Here is a 21033-nt window from a genome sequence, read left to right on the forward strand (position 1 = left end):
CAGACACCCCGCCCGGGGGGTCCGGAGCCGCCACGTGCCCGCAGGTGGCGGCACGTGCGCGCGGCCGCGACTCTTCCCCGGGAAGGCTCGTCCACCTACCGCATTCAATGCGGTAGACGAAGGTACGCCCTGCTGAAGAGCCCGAGGTGACTTTAGCCAGGCTGTACTGTTGACCGCACGTTACCAAGGCGCACAGTGCAACTGGTGCCACCCACGCCACGCTCGTCAGTCTGCTACGCCAGCCAGACACAACAGCTCGGCGACGGAGTATCATAACTCCTACGCGGTAGACCCACAGTCTACGCCGCAACCTACACTGCCTCAACGAGCGTCTTGCTGATGGGACAAGACCCCCTCGGTCAGAGAGTCTACAGGATGAAGAAGTGTATCCAGCAAGAGATCCTCCAACACTGTAACACCATTAGAATCTATCTAGTATAATATACATCCTGGTTGGGCCCACTTGTCGGGGTCCAACGCCTGTGTACGCGTCCTCCTTGCTCTATAAAAGGGAGACGCCCGTTAGGGGATGACTCAAGTCGAAAGGGAGACCTGAGGGTAGAGGATAGACTCATCCTTAAACCCAAGAGCGATACAACACGCAGTGGACGTAGGGTATTACGCTCCGGCGGCCCGAACCACTCTAACTCCTGTGTGTTCTTGTGTTCTGGCTCCATGGGTAGATATGTAGAATAGCTTGCACCTCCCCGGGTAACCACCCTCTGAGGTTAGGCGGGTGCGTTCCGCCACCCGGCTGTGGCCCCCTTTCCAGAGCCACGACATTGATCGATATATGGAATGTTGATCACCGATCCAATTTGTGAGTCACGGTCTGCCCGGTGACAACACGCGAACACGTGAAGCAACCAAAGCAGGCCGCGAGGCAGATAGTCCGGAACACGAGAATTGTGAACACCGGTCCAAATGGTACATGGTAAAATCAGTCACAACTGATCACCGGGGAAACACATGTGGTTAACGGTGGTAGTCACCTCTGATCACCAGTGCCCTATTCCGATGGCGCAGTGCTCTCATCCTCAAACGAAGGGACTGATTGGTTTGATTCCAAAATTTTGCCTTGCCAAAACTAGGGTAGGGAAAACTTGAGGCGTATCTCAGCCATCCATTTTGAACCGCCAGACCATGAGTCGTCTGTCCTAACATAACCGTTCGCGTGGGGCCCGGTAACCCGATATCTTCGTCATTTGCCCTCGCGCGGCGTTGACTCTCTACCGCCGCCGCCGCCTCCGCCTGCTCTTTGCCATCACCATTGCGGCCGCACGCCGCACCGCCGTCCTCGCGTCGCCTCATCTATCCCGCTCAGCGACGCGGCCTCATCTGTCCAGCGCAGCGCCGCCGCCGCTCCAAACCCTAGAGCGCTGCCGCTCGCCTTAGGTCACCTCTTAGTGCGTACTCCCGCCAGCTCTGAGACCCGGTCGCTTCCTCGCGTCCCCGTCCTTCTCCTTCACCGGCGTGATTAGCCTCCTGACGGCTTGAAGGTGAGGATTTCCCATTCCGGCTACATTTTCGGTCTCAGAAGCTATCTGTTTTTTCCCTTTTTGCTTTCCTGTAGATTAATGGTTCTAGAAATTCAACAATGTTGAAGTTAGTGACCTATTAAAGTATCATGCATAAAGGTTTGCACTTGTAATTTTTTACTTTTCATAATAGTAAGATTAGTAATATTATGCTGTTTATACAACGGTTGAACTTGGTCCTAGCTCATCCTCAGTATTTACAAAAGTAAACTATTGGAGTAGTTGATTTCTTTTTTTTCCTTGGTAGTTATGCTCCCCTCTGTCCCACCTTATTGTCGCTGTTCAGATAGGTTACTTAGTTCTAGAAATATACTTACAAATTATTACATGTCCGTAATCCGATTCTGCAGTGTGTGGTTGGTTCAGTTGGTTGGTTGCTTATTAGGATTGAGGACAAGCATCTGAAGGTGTTTGCCATTGCTGCATTTGTTTCTTGTGTGGTCAGTGATGGCTAGGACCAAGCAGGCTGCCAGATGTGACGATGAGGGCGAAGGCAGCGAGCCACCTCGCAGACCGGCGAAGAACAAGGGCAAAGGTGTTGCAGATGAGCCTAGAAAGAAGATGAAGCAGTCCAAGGACGCACGGGTAGCATTAGCAGCAGCAGCAGCAAACTCAGGAGCTTTGGAGATCAGAGAACCAGCTAGTCAGGAGGTTGAGTCTCCACCTCGTAGGAGATTCACCCGCAGTCAACACTCACTTTCTGGGACGGATGCTCCACCCACCACTCAGTCTGGTATGAAAAGGCCCCGCAATGAGACTGAATCAGTGCTGCTAGTTCCTCTTGATGCTACAGCCAGAAAAGTCAAGAAGTCGTGGTTTGTTCCTCTTGAGGAGTGGTTCCCCGAGACGACCGTGCTGGTAAAGAGTTCTACACACTCCTACAGGCAGCTTTCTTCAGGGCATATGAGGCCAGGGGGATTTAGTTGAGCAGGCACAATGTGCTCGACTACCGCAAATTAAGCTGTGCTGCAGGAGGAGCACAATTTGAGCCTCATTTCACATACTTAAGAGGACTTGCCGAGTTGCTTTCCCGGTCAGGCAGATATGTGGCGCGTTTGGTTAGAATTTTCTACACCACAGTATGGATTGACCCGAACAGAGATTTCATTCAGTTCATGTTCAGGGGCAGGGCTCGTAGTATTTCCAGGGAAGAAATAGCAGTCGCCCTTGGAGTGGATCTCAACGACACTCGCCTTCACGAGCTGGCCTACCCAGGTGCTGAACCTCCCAGACGTGCACGTGTTGGCGGTGTCCTTCCATCTTGTGCGAGGGTAGCTATCTGCTACCGCCAGCCATTCCTTCTCGAGTTCCCCTGTGCACCCCAGATACTTACAACCGAGGCTATGGTCGTGCACAACGCCCTGCGACGTTCACTTCTTCCCAGGATGGGAGGTGGAGAGGCAATGACCAGCATCCAGCAGTGGCTCCTCCTTCACATCATGTCCTATACACCGTTTGATACTGTAGACTTTCTTCTGTGTGAGATTCAGGACAGTATTGCAGATGGATTGAAGGCAGGAAGACATCAGCCCTACGCACATATTATCAGTTATCTGTTGGACAGGATCATTGTTCAGCATTTGCAGAATCCAGTTCGTCACCCACTTGCAGAGAGACCTACTTTTAACAAGGTCTACAACCCGCCATCTTCCAGGGATCCTCTTCATGGCCAGAGAGCCTTGTTAGCTGCTCAGAGTGAGCTGAGTCCAGAAGAGCGAGAAGCAACTCAATGGGAAGATGATGCTATTGAGGATTTGGATGCCATTAATGGGTTTCGGGACGACGACTATGGCTCCGACTTATCAGACTCGGACTACACAGTTACAGCCCCACCTCCTAGAGCTAACGATGCAGAGGCATGTGGTTCCAGATCAGCTCAGCCAGATCCAGCACTAGCCCAAGCTCCAGTTGCACCTGCAGTACCGACTACTGCCGATCTGATGCAGATGATGATCAACATGCAGACACAGTTCAACGAGAGGATGCTGAAGCTGCAGGTGGAGACAGCAGTCCGGGAAGAGCGTAACATGTTCGTGATTCATGCTATCCAGCAGCAGCAAGAGCGGACGAATCAGGTAATGGCAAGAGACAGAGAGTTTGCGGCACTGATGTTCGAGCGCCTGTGGCAGCGTACCAGCACTGAGCCACTTACAGTACAACCTTCATTGGCTATCTCACCGCCCTCAGCACGCTTACTACTTCTCCCTGAACAGTTGCCGCTGTAGCCAGATACTTCTGATACACTTCGAGCTCAACCGATTACTCAGCCAGTTTCCACTACTCCATTTCCACCAAATCCAGGGTCAGCAGCTCTTGTTACCTCCACGGCTGACAGTGTTGCCACAGAGACCGAAAGAATGGACAAGGAGATCGTAGTAGAGGAGAATACAGAGCCGACGACTCTGCCACTTTCTAGTACTCCAGTTCCACCAATTCCAGAGTCAGCAGCTCCTGTTACTTCCACGACTGACAGTGTTGCTACGGAGATCGAGAGAATGGACAAGGAGATCCTAGCAGAGCAGAATATAGACATGGGGACCCTACCAGTTTCCAGTACTCCAGTTCCACCTCTTAATGTTCAAGATGATCGTCCAATGGCAATAATTTCTGTCGGCCGTGGTGGTATCCGTGTTGGTATTGCTTACATTTACACCTCCCCGGCTTCTCCTGCAGGTGAATCGCCTGTGCATGAGGCGTCAGGACCTCCAGAGCACGTCAACTCTGCCCATGAGGAGCCAACTTCTCTTCCTCCCACTCAGGACACAGCTCTGGAAAGTAGCAACTCAGCTGAGCCGAGAGACGAGCATCAGCACTCAGGGTTGGCAGGTCAGGACACAGCTCAGGCTGACAGTAGCTCAGATGAGACCAGGAGGCTGGGCGAGGACTTTGTAGAGCAGACAGCCGTGCAGCAGCCCTCACAGCTGGCAGTTCAGGCCACAGATCAGACAGGCAGGAACCTAGACACCGACTCCGGTACTGCGGCCGTTAGAGTTGAGTACCATTCGCCTTTCAGAGTTGATGACATGACTATATATATCAACTATATGCATGGTTTTTTGTAGATACAGTTCCATGATTTGGTCTGATGCTGGCTTTGCTATTTGGTGTTATATTTGACAGGAAGAAGTGAAGACCTAACCAAGTTGCTAGGAAGAAGAAAAGGCCTGATTATTTTGAGTTTGACATTTTTTGGGGGATATCTGGTGCAACGTCTTTTTAGTAGTTTGACTACTAAGTGAAGACCTGACCTATTATATATGTGTGCTATAAAATATGTGAAGTGCAGTCTTACTATATAGTTGTTTATGCAGCAACATGAATATCCAAAATGAATTGACTTGCAATTTGATATGGGGGGGGCGCTTTACGTGATTAGTAGGTAGCAATTTCTGTTCATCCAAATGCAAAGAAGGTGCTGATGTTGAAGCTATTCATTCATGCGTGGTTGTGGTCATGTAGAACTCTGTATACACCTCGTCACTTGTTATCGTCGTGTATACACCTCACGATCCTAACGGGCCCGACTAAATTGGTTAAGAAGGACATTCCATTCACCGGATGATCTTTGTGGAGTGCAAGGTAACATTCCAAGTTCACTGCACTCTCTGGATTGACCTAGGATGGCACCATATGTCCTCACCATATAATCTTTCTGGGGTGTAAGTTAATATTCCTAGATTAGTGCACTCACCGGTTACACGTGTGGTGTCACTGTACACCCTCACCGTATGATGTTTCTGGAGTGCAAGGACCTGACTATATCCAAAATGAAATGACTTACAATTTGAATTTTGAAATGGAGTTACTTTAAGTGATTATTGTACACAAGTCAAGGTTGCAACTTTCAAATGAACTTCGGTACAACAAACGCAGGACGGCATTGCTGAAAGCCACGGGCACCGGACTAAGTTCCATCACGAAATGTGCTGAGACAAAACAGAAACATCCACTGAATTCCCCGGTCTGACTGGTGAGTGCAGAAAAACATGAACTCGGTCGTCAAAATTCAAGTCCTTTGAGTTCATACTCAGATTGTTTAACGAACAACTTTAAAAAAAAGGATTGTTTAACGAACTTGCGCCACACCAAACATCTAGGCTTATTCTTGTTGCTGGGGAGGTTGACACACATTTAACTTTAGCAAATGGCAAAAAAAAATCAAGAAGTCGTGGGGATAGCTTACAACAGGATTGAATTGAGACAAGCAAAAGCAAACACTAACATACACACAGAGAGAGCGCGGCCGCGATGTTTGTATTCACCGATTAGTTACGTGGGTGTAGAAAACTTGGAAATCGTTTCATTCCTGCAGCGACGGTTGAGATTCCGAAAGCCCGAGGGAGGCTGAGGGGATGCGCAGTTTGTTTACTACAGCATCGGTTTGGATTCCCAAGAGCGGGGAGGAGTGCGAGCGGGCGCGGTGACGGTTGTGTTCCCGACGCATCCTTTGCGATTGCAGAGGGCCGTATATGCCTCGTCGCTTGGCATTTGTAGGGCTCCTCTCCTCTCCTCTCCACCGATCCAATACAACTTCGCCGGCCCTCACGCACAACGAAAGCCTCTATTGCAGGCAAGCCATAGAGTGACCCGATGGCTGGCCCTTGCTCTCGCTCCCGCTCCCGCTCCCATTCCCGCTCTCCGGTTATGGCTGCTGCTCCGGCTATGGCAGTGCCTCCGTCAACCACCACAGCTGCATGGTCGCCGACGCCTCCGCCGCCGTCCTCCCACGTGCTCTTCTATCCGCAGTCTCCTGCTTCAGCATGGCCCGCGAGCGAAGATGCCAGCAAGGACGCCGGAGGAGATTGCGGCGACAATGTTTCGACGCCGGCGCTGGAGATCACGTACACCACGTATTGGTGCGATGAGAGGAGTTTGCGACGACAATAGCTAGACGCCGGCACTGCAGAGCACGCCCAGCACGTCGTGGGGTGTTTGGCCGCCATCTCCGGAGAAGAAGCGCTTGCGCGCCACGCCGGCCGGTCCCCCGGACTTGAGGGATCTAGGTGTTTCATTCATGGGGAGGATCCTCCAAACGACGGTGACATGTGACATGTGACACGACAGTGGCGGCGAGATTTCTTGAAGAAATCCGAGGTACCCCACCACAACGCCGCATGATCATTGGATTGGACACAGAGTGGAAAATGCTCGATGGCGGCGGCTTCACGACGGCTCTCCTGCAGTTGTGTGTCGGAACTCATGTGCTTGTCTTTCAGGTCCTCTATGCCGCTGCCAGCGACCTCCCCGAAGTCTTGAAGAGCTTCCTGACAAAGGAGGACCACATCTTCGCCGGTGCACACATCGAGAATGACGTGAAGCGGCTGCTGGACGACTTCGGCGTCACAATAAGCAATCCGACTGACCTCCAGATTGTAGTCCCCCAAGTCGCTTCCAGATTCGAGCACCTCAGCGGTCCACATCCCGAATACGGATTTCGTCGATCGTCACTCGAGATGATCGCATTAGAGGTGTTGTGCCTACCTCGTGTCCGCAAGCCGGACGCCGACCACAGAAGGTGGCACGTGCGGGATTTGGGCTACTTGCAGGTGAAGTACGCCGCCGTAGACGCGTACCTATCCTACGAGGTCGCGAATCAACTGGAGGCCAGGGATGGCTATAGATTTAAGTAGTTTGTAATGTCTTGATCTCTAGGATTAGTTGTTGTAACTGTAGGTGTTGTGTTTGAAATGTCCGGATCTCCAACCAATTGACTGCCAAAAATTATGGTGGTGCGAATTAGGGTCGGAGGCACTTGCAGTAAATGCTATGAATTGATGCTTCTCGTATGAACTCAGGGTCATGATAGTGCTGTGAGCTGTGAACTGATATTTCTATCTGCCATCCATTTTCAATTTGCACTAAATTTGTCAAATTAGTTTGATTTGCATTGAAATAGGCTGCAAGAGGAGCCAACATTTATATCAAAAGATCAGGAACTAATAGAAAACTTGCACCAAAAGCTCGGGCTCTAACAGAACAAGTCGCATTGTTCAGAACTACAAACAGGCCTAACAAAAGAAAAGCCACAATGCACCTGCTAAAACCACTGGAGTTGCTCCATATCCTAAGGAACAGCCCCGAGCCAGCGGAAGGTGTCATCGCAGAGGTTCCAGATCCTGCATTCGTCGCTGCAGAAGTAGGACCAGTCGAGCCGTCCATCGCGGTCGGTGGGAGCGCCGCATCAGCCCGTGATCCATCCCCAGCGCGGGGACGCGCACTGGTGATCGTCGTCGCGAGGTACTGGCCTAGGCACGGGGGCTGGCAGCGGGAAGTTGGTAGGCCACACGAACCTCCACAGTGTCTCGAAGGCATGCACGAATGGACCCGAAACCCAGCGGTCGCTGTAGACGACGAGCGCTGGGTCGTCATCCGCCACCTCCGCCAGGAGCTGCTTTGCCCGGAGGTCGGCCTCGGCGCCACTGTTTGCTCGCCACAGGACCATGGCGAGCATGTACGCCGCCAGCCTGTGGCCGCCGCGGGCGGCCTGATCGAGGTCGTCAAGCGACGCCTGGAGAGCCGCGACGTGGTGTCCGAAGAAAACCCTCATCCCATTGATGAAGATCGCCTCCAGGTTGCCCGCGGCATAGGTGTTCGTGATCAGTCGCTTGCGAGTCTCCGCGTCCTCCGGCTGCCGCAGCGTTCGGCTCAGGTTGAGGCTGCGGCGCACCAGCGGCGCGCCGTACACCCTGTCGCGCACGAGAGTGCAAGCCCCCCGGAGGCGATGGAGGTCCGCCATGGGAGAGCTCGATGATGCCGCGACGTGGGTGGCGACCTCGACGAGCATCTCTTCTGGAAGCACGGGGAGGGAACTCGTGGGTGCCATAGCAGCTTCTGGGAGGCAGGTCGATGGCATTGGCGGAGGAAATTGGGGGAGAGTGTAGATGGAAACAGTGTCGTCGTTGATTTTATAGAATCCCTGGAATCAGGCGCCTGCGTTAAGCTGCATTTAACTCCAGTGGTCGAGTCCGAAGAAGTAGAGAGGCGTCTCCGTACCAGGAAATGAATGCATTGCAGAGGAAGCATCGCTGAGTCCCCACGTCGCGACGAAACGCAGGTACGCTCTCTCGGGTGACCGCACCAGTTGGACCGGTCAGCACCATATCATCGGGTGGTCGGGACCATTGAGTTTTAGAAAATCAATCCGGTGATTCATACCGGTGACAACACCAATTGCATCGGTCATACATATGTGTGTAACCATAGTGTGGCTGAGCATTGAGTTTCAGAAAATCAATCCGGTGATTTGTTCCGGTGGATCACCGGTCTCATGGTGATCCCCCACTGCATCCGGTGATTCGTACTAGTGACAACACCAATTGCATTGGTCATACATATGTGTGTAACCATAGTGTGGCTGAGCATTAAGTTTCAGAAAATCAATCCGGTGATTTGTTCTGGTGGATCACCGGTCTCATGGTGATCCCCCACTGCAGTTGACATGTGAGATGAAACAAAGTCACATGCACTCAATTCATATACAAATTATTCATCATTTTCACATCAGAACCGGTCTTCCTGGTGAGTGCAGTAAGACATGATGTTGCCGCACATTTCACTGCAACAATTGGTACTTCATATCATGGTAATACTTTGGTTACAATCCAACCAAGGAAGGTGTCTCGAGATAAACCCATGCTACACTAAGTCTAAAAACTATGAACAATGAAACTCAGGTCCACTGATGGTGTCATGCTGTGTCTTTTGAGGACGGACTTGTAGTCCGGTATCACAGAGGAGACCGGTGAAATCACTGGGATCAAGTCACCAATGGCGGACGAATCGATGAACACCTGAGCCAACAAACCAAAGCTGCATGGGAGTGGGCGCTGGACCCAGCCCACTAAGAGTAGGAGGGACAATTTTGAATTGATAGGCTCGCAGTTTACTAAAATATGGACCGGTGATGAAGATCTCATGCAAATTGAAGTCGTCTGAGTTAGCCCTTGAAAGTTTGTCCGATAAACGTGAAGCCCCTGAATTACTGTCCGGTGACTGTCAAAACCTTCAATCAGTCAAATCCCTGAAAGTTTATTCCTGTGACTGGCTAGTTCTTGAAACACTAGCCTGTGCGTGGGAACCACAGTTCCAACATAGTCTTGTAGTACAGGAAAATGCTTCGGTGTTCATGTACGCGACCCACCGAACACCCGGCGCGTGAAATCTGCCGAGTACATGAAAACATGTCCGGTGAATGGCAAGCCCTTGAAACTTTGTCCGGTGACCTTCAAACACAGTCCGGTGACCTTCAAACACGGTCCGGTGACGGTCAATACCTCCAAACAGTTGTAACATTGAAACATTGTCCGGTGACTGTTAATATCTTGAAACAATAAACCAGTGCGTGGGAACCTCAGTTCCAACAGAGACGAAGTGCAGGAAAACAATTCAGTGATGCTGTACGGTGAGAACACCGGTCTGACTTGTGAGTGCAGTGAGACATGATGTTGCAGAACAATTCACAAACGGTACAGAAAGAATTCACAAACACAAGCAGGCGCTTCATAACATGTTTAGAGTTTGGTTACAATTCTACCAAGGAAGGTGTCTCGAAATACACCCATGCTAAACTAAGTCTAATGATACAGTTCCACTAATCTCCATTGCTGTCACTAACGAGGTGCACGAACAAGATGGATCCTGCTGATATACCAAGTTCTCTACCACAAGGAAAAGAAAGAATAATTTAGTCATGTAACGAGGAGTTTGCCAGTGAAAGATGATGAGAAATTGCCACCTTACCTATAAACATTCTGTAGCTGCAATCGGATTATTGGCAAATCATTAATCTAGCACATCTTCTGGGAGCTTTATTTTCTACAAATGAAGATGAACATTAGTCATAACTACACATGCCTCAGACATATCTAGTTGTCAGCTTTGATGAACATTATCGAAAACTACCTCTGGTCTCAAGTGGCATGTTCGCCGATTGTGACCCTACCCCTTACACAGGCTACATTTGGAGTCGGCTCTAGTCTTATCTGAACTTGACTTCAACTTTTTCTTCGGTGCCCCTCTGACAGGCACATGCATGGGATCTAGGACATCTCTGAATTCTTCCCAATCAACCTCCGGTGCTTGTGGCAGCACCGGTCCATACATGTTCCCTTCGTTCGCTCCCGCATTTGGCATGATCATAGCAGCTTCTTGTTCAAGGACACGTTTGATCCGCTCATATCGTTCAGTTGAGCGAGATGCTACGAAGGATGCAGCGAGACTGATATTGCGTAGCTCACGGTACCTCAGTAGGGTAGGGGAATAGTCATGCATGGTGTTCTTCCTTATCGGCGGAAATGCATGCTTCGAACCCATTGTCCACCTTACCAGAACACAGCAGTCTGGAAGCATGCTCTCGTCCCGAATGCCCAATACAAAGAAGATGTATGAGCAAGGGGTTCCAAGGGATTGCAACTTACGACAAGAACAAGAAATCTCCTTCAGATTAGCCTCTTCCGTTAATTCACATAGTACATCATGTCTCTATCGCTCCTTCCTATAATATACTCAGTTGTATCATCGCCATCTAGAATCTCAACCAGAGAACACTTCTTGGCTGCTTCCACGCTGAACTGAACCTTCGTCTTAAAAACATTTGGTGTGAACCTTTTCTTCGCGTTTACTTCGAGAATTGAAGCATCTAGATCTGTGAATGGCTCATATTGCAGTGCATTAGCATCGTCATCCTCCTCAATTCTGCGCACCTTTGTAAGGCAGCTCTCATAGTGCTGTACCATTTCTAACAAGGTCATTTTACCATCCAGTTTCATCTGTAGTCTAGAGTTCATGCTCTCACTCCGTTGGTTGCTCCTCAATCCTAAATAGTGATTACCAGCATGATACGCAGCACACCAGGTTGCTCTCGCCTCATACATCTGATATAGCCACGAGTCCTCTATGACATCATATTTTTCGAAAAATGCTTGCCATTTCCTCTCAATCTCTTCTATGGAGCAAAGGTCATATATAAAAATCCTAAACTCAGCCTTCACTGTATCATCGTGAATATTGCGCACAAGGTTCTGCTCAATATGCCATCCGCAAAGCCTATGCAGTGAATTCGGCCACACCACACTGATTGCTCTCTGCATAGCGAGGTCTTCATCAGTGATCATGGAAATAGGATGCTTCTGAACATTAGCTTCAGTAAATATTTTCAGCAGCCACACATATGACTTGATATTCTCGTGAGAAATAATTTCACATCCGAAAATAATTGTGCGGTAATGGTGATTCACTCCAACAAAAGGAACAAGGGGCAGGTTGTACCGATTTGTTTTGTAGGTGCTATCAAATACAACAACATCACCAAATGCTTCATAATCAAGCAGACATTGAGTATCACACCAGAACAGTCCCTGCAGGTGTCCTTCCCCATCAGTCATGTACTTGAAAAAGAAATCAGAATCTCTATTTTGACGTTCTATCAGGTGACTGATTATTATTTGAGCATCATCAGCAGCAATTATCTCCTGCTTATAGAGATGGCAGAAATTATACAAGTCCCTTGATGTATAGCCAACCTCGTCATACCCACCGTACTGCATCTCCATAATTTCAAATATCTGGTGTTTGCGGATCCCAGCAACCCCCAACTCGACAATTTCAGCCTTCTGCGCATCGCTGATTGATCGATGTGAACGCAGCAGACAACCAAGGTCAGCTGGAGCCAGCAGATGGTTATGTTCATCGATGAAATTCTTCACATACCACTGCCCACTGTTTCGATCTAGTGCAATCACCAATTTTGCAGGGCATCCAACACGAGTTATATCCCGTGGCCTCCGCTTCTTAATCTCCTTCTTCACATACTTATCTTCACGGTAACCTTGACGACTGCAAACATACCGCCGAAGGGTGATCTCAGTGTGGTCACTGTTCCACTCAACATAGCTTTTCCTCACACTAAACCCTTTGCCAAGAGCGTATGCATTATAAAACTGATATCCTTCATCTTCGTCAGCGAACATCTTGCTAACGATTTCACTGTACTCCATCAAATTCTCAAGATCCGCCATTTCCTACTGCACCTATCAACAACATTAAACAAATTAAATATACACATAGAAAATTCGCAGCATTTCTTTCACCTGAGAATGCAGACTACAAACAAACATTTCGCTCCAATCATCTAATACTATCTTGAGCAATTTATCATCTAATCATGAAACAAGAGACCCATCAAGAGGAGGCGGAGTTCAAGTACCTATGAATGGATGCCCAAACACAGGGCAACTGGGAGGGGACGAAGCTGACGCAGGCGGCAACCTCGCGACTCGAGTGCGTAGGGAACACAATCGGCGGCGTTCAAACCCTACCTAGCGCGCGGAGTAGGGCGACGGCCTATAGCGGAGAGGTCGAGGGCAGGGAGGTCGACACAAAGAGCGAGTGTGGGGCCGAGTGGAGGGTGTTAGCGGTCACAGCAGAGGGGCAAGAGCAGGGCGGTGGCGACGCCGGCGGCGACTGGGGCGGAGCAAGGCGGCGGCGAACTCGCGGCGATCCAGCGAGGGGCGACCGGGCGAAGGGAGGCAGTAGCACTGTGCGGGCGGATAGTCCAGGGATGTGGGGTTTGGGGGGAGGGGGAGGGCGAAATTACCACAGTACCCTTCCACACATCAAATTAATTAAATTAATTATTTAGGGGAGGCACCGGGAGGCACCTCCAACCATTGTAAAAGACCTCACAAGTTTCACGTATAAGCAGATTGTTTGACTTGGGAGTGAACAGTGTACAAAACACAAAAAAATTCCAGTAAAATATATGGACACATGTTTCAACTACCTGAAAGGAAAAATGGCTATGCATTATTCAGATACTGTCTATTAAACTGGATGGACGTGCATGGCCATGAGTGTGTGCTGCTACGATTGGTTGTTGTTCCCATCCCACGATTGGTTCATTGAAACAAGCAGGTTGCTTAGGATTGTCCGGCTGGGTGCCCTTGTTGCTTAGCATCCTGAGAGCAACTCCAATGGAGTGATTAAATGGGCTGCCATCTCCATATTTACTCGGTGAGCCCAAAAAATTAATCTCCAGCAGGCTTTCCAAATGGGCTGCCATTTTGGTAGGCCTTCCAAATTTCTCAGCCCACCCCCCCCACCCCATTTGGTGGCCCTCTATTTGGGCTGCCAACTATGGGCCCCACTGTTTTATTTTTTTTCATTCCGACGCCCCTGCACTGCAACCCTATCTGCTCCCCGTCCCCGCCCCTGGCGCCACCGCCGCCCCCCGCCCCGCCCTTACCGACGCCGCCGGCGGCGGCCCCCGCCACGGGCCTCGCCCACCTCGACGTGCTCCTCTCGCCGAGCTCCTCCTCCTCCCCGAGCCGTGCGCCGCACTCCGAACCGGCGCCGCCACTGCCATCTGCCTCCTCGAGCGCTTCCTGCTCCTCGCCGACGCGCACGGCGCCTTCCAGGAGGCCGTCCTCGACCTCCGCCGCCAAAACGCCGACGCCCAGGCCGCGCTCCGCAGGCGCGACCACCCCCGCCTCGCCATCGCGCTCCGGGCGCAGCGCCACGCCGAGAGGGACCTCGCCTCGTCCGTGCGCGCCGCCGCCAAGTTCCCCCTGCTTCTTGCCGGCCGCCAGCGACGCAAACGCCATGGAGAGACGTCATCTGCAGCAGGCTACCAGCGGCGGGGCGAGCTCAAGGAACTTGGCGCCGCCGGCCCGCTCCATCTCCGGCGGCCGCAAGCCACCTCGGCCGACTACCTCTACCCCGTCCAAGAAACAGCGCCCGTCGTTCGTCGCTCCGCTTCCCCGACCGACGGCTCCTCCCGGCGGCGCTAACGGCGGCTTCCTGTCTTGGCAAGGTAGTATTTTGGTTTGTGTCACTTTACTCTTCGTTAAACCATCATATTTTGTTTTGCTCTGATCTGCCTTGTTAATTTTACTTGCTGGTTATGAAATGGAAATTCCTGCATAATCTTTGTTGTTCTCTGTTGATAGATCAGTAATGGTTGTTGTAACTATGAAGTTGTCTTTATGAATCTCGTGTGCACTACTAATGATTTTATCAGCATTGATTGTTGCCTAGCTAGCTGTGCATCTGTCTTTAGTTGTCTCATGTGTGGATCCCTAATTCCTATCTGAAGTTGATTTATAATGTTAAGTCAGTGTCCCACCTTTGTCTTTTAGAATTAGGCTCATCAATTTGGTCGCGGCTATGTTGATGGGAACTCGTAGAATCACTTGGGCCATCCCTTGCTCTGTTTGCACTCCCAGATGCAGCCTGAACCCAGTGCCATTGTTACAGACCAATTAAGAGATTAAATGTTTTACCAAATAAATATGCAACAAGCAGAAGCAGCACTTGCCTGTGAACGTGTGCTGCTACTGTCTGGTGGGGCACTTTGATTCTGTGGTTCAACTTGGGAGACAAATGGCATAATAGATTGGGATGTTGTGGTGCTATGTCTTTCTTGTGATCTGTTCTCAAGTCTTCCTTGTAAGCCATATACAACTAGGCAGTAGGTTGTGACAGAACCACCTAAATTAAACCGGAAGTGCGCTAACTATCATCTTAAGTGTTAATCAAGTAACCGCGCACTTAAAACGGTGTAATCCGGCAGCCTGTTAGGTTAAGGATCGAAAACACTAGAAGTCTCGCGCGAAGACGAGCACAGATGATTACAAGCAGATAGAAGTTTTCATATATAAAATACAAAGCAAAGCTTTACAAAAATGAGTTTAAAGACATTATCAGAGTTTATCATGCAGCGAAATTTAAATAGAAGTTTAGTTTGAAAACCACGATAACTACGATGACGTGAGGACGTCACATCGAGCCCACCAATGTGAATTTTGGTTAGCTCCAACCAGCAACAGTTACCTGAAAACAGAGTGACAACAACCTTGAGTATACTAATACTCAGTAAGACTTACCCGACACGGATATACTTAGCCCACTATTTAGACATGCAAAGCTTTTTGGCTCTGGAGTTTGTTTTGCTAAAAAACTACTAATACTAGATCCTTACTTTCAATATTTTAGCTCAATTTAAATTTATCAAGTACCAACTAGAATTGTCTGAACACCTAAAGCAAGCATGGCTGATCACATTAATCTTTACAGAGTACCACAAACATATCTCATCATACTTCTCTTCTCATTTTCACTTCTTTACTACGATGTGACACAGTGACCAAGGTTCTCTTAACCGAGAGAGACGGCGAATCAATCCGATTTAACCTTGCAAGGTGGACCTAACTCGCACGACATGTGCAGCCACGCCGGACCACACACGTCAACTGTTCCCATCATCACCCCGACGTCTGAACCACGCCTGCCAAAACCCGGGTGAAGGGCCCCTCACGGTGAACTCCCGGAGAACCCGGAGGCGACATCCAATCCAACACCCGCCATCATTCCACTCCCAGAGTAGCAGGTCGCGATTCAAAGTATCGTTGCAAACCAGGTATTTAGCTTACCGGTTTCGACTACCTCCTACTTCCGGCATGTGGTTAGTACTGTTCAAACTCGGTCAGCAATGCCAACAACGGTACGGTCCTCAATCGACACATGCGGAGGCTTACTTTCCATTCATTTCATATCCAGAACCAATTCATCTCCGCCCGGTCTTCATTTCTCTTTCCTCATTGATTCATTATCAAACCACATTGCCACAAGTAACAAGATCTTAAATCTCGCGAGTGACAGGAATCACTCGACTTCTACCAAGATCCTACTTAGCAGAGTATTTCTAACGACACCTGCATACTAGTAGAGACTCATAGGTACCTAGGGAGAAACATGCATACTAGGGTTTCATACAATTCCTAGCAACGTAAATGCACAATACTTAAATAATAACATTGAATACTAAAATTAAGGATTATGCTCTGGGGCTTTCCTGGGTTTGACACAAAGTCAGTTAGTTAGCTTGTAGTCTTGCACCGGCTTGACATCATCCTAGTCCAAGCACGCACTCCAGTTGGTCCTTCCGTCTTCTGGATTGGTCCACCCGTGCACCATCTTCTGGCTCGGCTTCAACATTGCCCTCCGGTTCCACGTGTCGCACATTTAACGTACCTAGATGATATGCAATGATGCAAATGCAATGCAATTAAAGGAAAGACATGAATGGGCAATCATTTATCGAGTAAACACAACAAACAAACTCAAAAGGCAAAAGGGTTGGTGCTGCAATAAGAGAATTCATGTTCAATTTATTTTAGCCTGAAGTGTCTCCTATAAAGGAAGGCTACTAATTCACTTAGGAAGATTAAGCATTACGAAGATTAAGGATCCGCCTAGAGCCAAAAAGAAGTAGCTATGGACTTAAATTATTAGCAAGCAAGCATAAACATAGTACACAAACCAAGAACACTCTGAACCTAACAGGGTTAGCATGATTTACAGGAACTGCATGCTTTTGAAGTAACAGGACCACAGATATTGAGAGATAGCTTATACAGGCATTAAACACGATTAAGACAAAACCTCACCAATTGCTAAACGAACAACACGTTGAACATTTTAACTAGGCACTACAGGTGACCACAAAGCTAAACCAGTTGGTTGCAGAATTTAGCATGCTACTAACTTCAATTACGCATTTACATGTTACAAAAGGATTTATTCTAGCATAAGAAAAACTACACAAGGCATAAAAGAAATGAAGCAAGTGATAACTACATTAAGCAAGTTTAAATCATACAAGCAGTTATACTGAGTTATACTGAGTTCCAGGACTCAAACTTTACTGTCATGATTATATACTCAAGGAAAAGTTCTTGTAAAAAATATTATCTTTTTCCAGGCATAGAAATTATTTTCCTTGATTTAATGTAGTTCTCCTTAACAAAAATCATTTGGTCTAGTTAGGCATAACTAAAAAAAATTCTCAAACTTTTCTATAGCAAATAGGAACCAAAGTAAAGGTGTTGTAAAAGTTTTAACTCATGGAACACAGTATAACACCCTGAACAGAAAGATCTAATCAAATATGGCATAAACAAGGATTCAATTAAAACTAAAGATAAACATGAGAAATGATCGTGAAATTTTTACACTAACACTAGATTCACATGTACACACTACCATAAAAATTTCATGGTATAACATGGCTCCAAACATTAGTTATTAAAAAGGTAAGAACAACTAGTCTTCATGCACTATTAAACATAAATCTATTTTTGCAGCAAAACTTTCTAACTAAAACTTGTCGTATTATGGTTCCAGAGGGTAAAGATTTTAATAAGGATTCCAAAAAGTCCTTATTTGCTATTTTAGGATTTTTCTACAATTTTTAATTGAATTTCCAAGTTTACTGTAAAAATGCAAAAACAAAACTAGATATTATGTTTAAGTCCCTGGATTTGCAGAAAAGGGCTCAGAAAGAATTGAGACTCGCAAATAGGCCCTTGGCTGGTTAAAAACAGGGGACGACACGCAGGGAGCGCGGCGCCGGCCGCTTCCGGCGGCGAGGGGACCGGGGCGGATGGGCTAGAGGACGTCGAGAGCTACCTTGGGGAGGCTTCGGCTCGAGCTGAGGTGACCGGAAGGGGGCACGCCGGCGAGGACAGGGGGTGGCGGTGGCACTCCGGTGTGGCGGGGCGGTGGTGGCCGGGCCGATGAGCATCAGTGGGCGACGGGAAAGCTCGCTAGCTGGTCAGTGGGGGCAAAAGAGGGTCGGACAGGGGAGCTCCACGGTGAGGTAGGGGCGGCGGCGGTGTGCCGTGGCGGTGGCTTCGATTCCCGGCAAGGGAGGGCTCGCCGGCGGTGGGGGATGGGTTTTGGAGCAAGAGGACATCGAGCTCTACCTATTGGTGGATCGAATCGGGGTTGGGGATGGCCGGAAGGGGGAGCTCCGCGGTGAGCTCGGCGGGGTGGCGGCCATGGCGTGCGACGGCGGCATCCCTGGCGCGCGGGCAAGGGCTCGGCCTGGCTCTAGGAGATGCGGAGCGAAGCGAGGCGGCCTGGGACGCGAAGAATCGCAGTGGGGCGGCGGAGGATGGCCGGTGCAGGGGCCGGCGGCGGCTCAGCTCAGCTCGACCTAGCTCGAGCTCGAGGAGAACGAAGGGGAATGGGGCGCCGGGAACTCGAGGAGGATAAGGCGCACGGGTTGGGCTCGGGGAGGATAAGGTCGAGGACGGCCAGCATGGGCAGCACAGGGCGACGGCGCGCGGCGTTTGGCGGCGTGGCACACGGAGGGGCACCGAGGGCGCATGTCGCCGGCTCGAGGTGCCAGGGGAAAGCGGGTTGGGAGAAAACTGGGGGCGCGGGGGTGGTTTGGCTCGTGGCGCGGCGCATGGCTGGCCAGAGGACGGGGCGCCGTCCCCGATGTTCGTCGGCGCACGGACGCCATCACGGCGAAAAAAACAGAGGAGGGAGGGAAATGGAGATGGTGGTGATGGCAATCTTGTAATTAGATCAAAGTTCAAATTTTTTTTGTAAACTCAATTTTTCTCCATTTTCATGGCCTCAAATGAAAAACTTTTGAATACGAAAGTTGTTCAAAATTTTGAGATCTTCAATTTTTGTTTCAGGCAAAACTTCATTTGAGATTTGGTTTGAAAGTTAAATTTGAATTCTGGACGATTGTGCATAATTGCCATATTCCAGTTTAATTTAAATTTTTCTTCACTTTTTGTATAGAAACTTGAAAATACTTGAACATGAAAGTTGTTCCACATTTAAAATGCTACCACTTTGCTTTTGGGAAAAATTTCATTTGAACTATATTTAAGAAATTATTTTAAAAGCAGATTGGTTTGAAATTTGAAGATAGTTTAAATCTTTAAAACCCATGATTCAATGCTAATGATGATGTTAAACACATGATTAATCCTAATTACTTGGTAATTAACACCTGGGGTGTTACATAGGCACACACTTTGAGTTTGAGCAGAGCGATCTCCTTACTACGGCTTTCTTGTTTCAGCCCCGATGCCAAGCATCTCTGAGCCGGCCCGCCTACCATCTCTGCCACGGTACGAGGACACTCAAAGCACCTCCTCAACACCAGAACTCGACTACGAGGCCACCGTGGATGGCACCAAAGCACCCAACCTCTTTGACTGGACCCCCACCCCGTACTCCACCCAGGTAATCCAGTGTGATATCGACTTGCATTGTGTTTGCATTGTGTGCTATGAAATTTCCATGTTCCAAATTCAGTTTCTGGTTTCACCATTTCGATGTACAAAATTCAGTTCATAAATCATGTTATATGTTTTCACATTTCTATTACCTTCTAACATGTCGAGCTTTTGTAGGATTCAATTCCCCCAGGAGGTTTTGTCAATTTTATGAGAGAGGTGGCAATTACCACCACGATGAGGATATCCAACTCTGCAGATCTTGGATTAACATCACAACTGATCCCATCACTGCAAATGACCAACCAAGCAAGTCGTCGACCACAAATGTTTTGAGTCTGATAGGACTGCTGCTTCGCTCGAGAAAAGAATGGGAGGCATACTGAAAGACTGCATGAGATTTCAATCATTCTACGACGAGATCGAGCGTCGACATCCAAGTGGTATTCCTTACACTGAGCATGTAAGTGGCATCGAACATCGCCTTTGTTACTTTCAATGTTCGAATGCTTATTATCTTCTAATAATTGCTTCATTGTTTTCTCTTTCTTGCAGATAAAAGAAGCTCAAGCTCGATATGCTCGATCTGACCCCAAAACCAAGTCCTTCACCTTCATCCACTGCTGGTTGGAGGTTAGGCACACCGAGAAGTTTCTATCTCTGCAAGAGGCCATGAAGCAATCAAGGAGGCCAAGCACATCAGACAAGCGTGCTACACCAGCTGAAGATGAAGGAAATGAAGGAGGTCAAGACTCGACACCAGCTAACTCTTCCATGCCTGCTGCCAAGCAAGATCGACCTCCGGGTCGGAAACAGTCGAAGGAGAAGGTGAAGAGAAATGGACGAGAAGTTGATGAGTGCATAGAGGTCTAGGGCAGCTTTGTTCAGATGAAGGTGGAAGAAGCAAAACAAAAAGATGAAAGGTGGAAAGAAGCTACCAGGATTGAGCAGAAGAAGCTTGAAGAATCTACTAGGATTGAGGAGAAGAAGCTAGAGATGGAGGAGCGGCGGTTGATATGGGAGCAAGAGCAAAAGATTATGTTCTGTGATCTCAGCTCGATGGACGAGAGTCAAAGGATCTACGTTCGAGCGATAAGGGCACAGATTGCAGCGGCAAAGGTTGCCTCACTCAACTCGGGGGCAGGCGAGCATGCCAACGGGGCAGCTGGGGATGCCGTAAGCTCCGCGTGATTTGAAGCTGCTAGCTAAGGATAACCTGAGATGCTGTAGTGTTTTTTTGTTCAGTGAATTATCTATGCTTGCTGGTGTAATCTGAATTTTGGATGCTGCTGAACCTGTAATGTGCAACACAGACACTTGTAATGAAAGTTCAGTTATAGTATATGTGATTCTGCCATTTTGGTATAGGTGCTTGCTGCCATGAATTCTTTTACCAGGTGTTCAATTATAGTATTCAGAAATGATGACTGTATCCAGAAATCCAAGGACAGCACCTC

The 21033-nt window shown here is 48.8% G+C and overlaps 3 protein-coding genes across 3 annotated transcripts; 2 read left to right on the forward strand and 1 right to left on the reverse strand.

Moving 5' to 3' along the window:
- Positions 1-10993: 10993 nt before the first annotated feature.
- On the reverse strand, positions 10994-12553 carry LOC120709877 (protein FAR1-RELATED SEQUENCE 5-like). The gene has a single exon (XM_039995513.1). It carries the CDS (start codon positions 12551-12553, stop codon positions 10994-10996), a length of 1560 nt encoding a protein of 519 aa, XP_039851447.1.
- A 1117-nt stretch (positions 12554-13670) lies between these two features.
- On the forward strand, positions 13671-19912 carry LOC120709878 (vegetative cell wall protein gp1-like). Its single transcript, XM_039995514.1, has 3 exons — positions 13671-14346; positions 19420-19583; positions 19754-19912. The coding sequence occupies exons 1-3, from the start codon at positions 13671-13673 to the stop codon at positions 19910-19912; spliced, it is 999 nt and encodes a 332-aa protein (XP_039851448.1).
- LOC120709599 lies at positions 19897-20997 on the forward strand. Its single transcript, XM_039995277.1, has 2 exons — positions 19897-20039; positions 20132-20997. Exons 1-2 carry the CDS (start codon positions 19947-19949, stop codon positions 20447-20449), a joined length of 411 nt encoding a protein of 136 aa, XP_039851211.1. The 5' UTR covers positions 19897-19946; the 3' UTR covers positions 20450-20997.
- Positions 20998-21033: the final 36 nt, after the last annotated feature.

This window comes from Panicum virgatum, chromosome 5K, assembly GCF_016808335.1.
Source record: "Panicum virgatum strain AP13 chromosome 5K, P.virgatum_v5, whole genome shotgun sequence".
Taxonomy (NCBI): Eukaryota; Viridiplantae; Streptophyta; class Magnoliopsida; order Poales; family Poaceae; genus Panicum; species Panicum virgatum.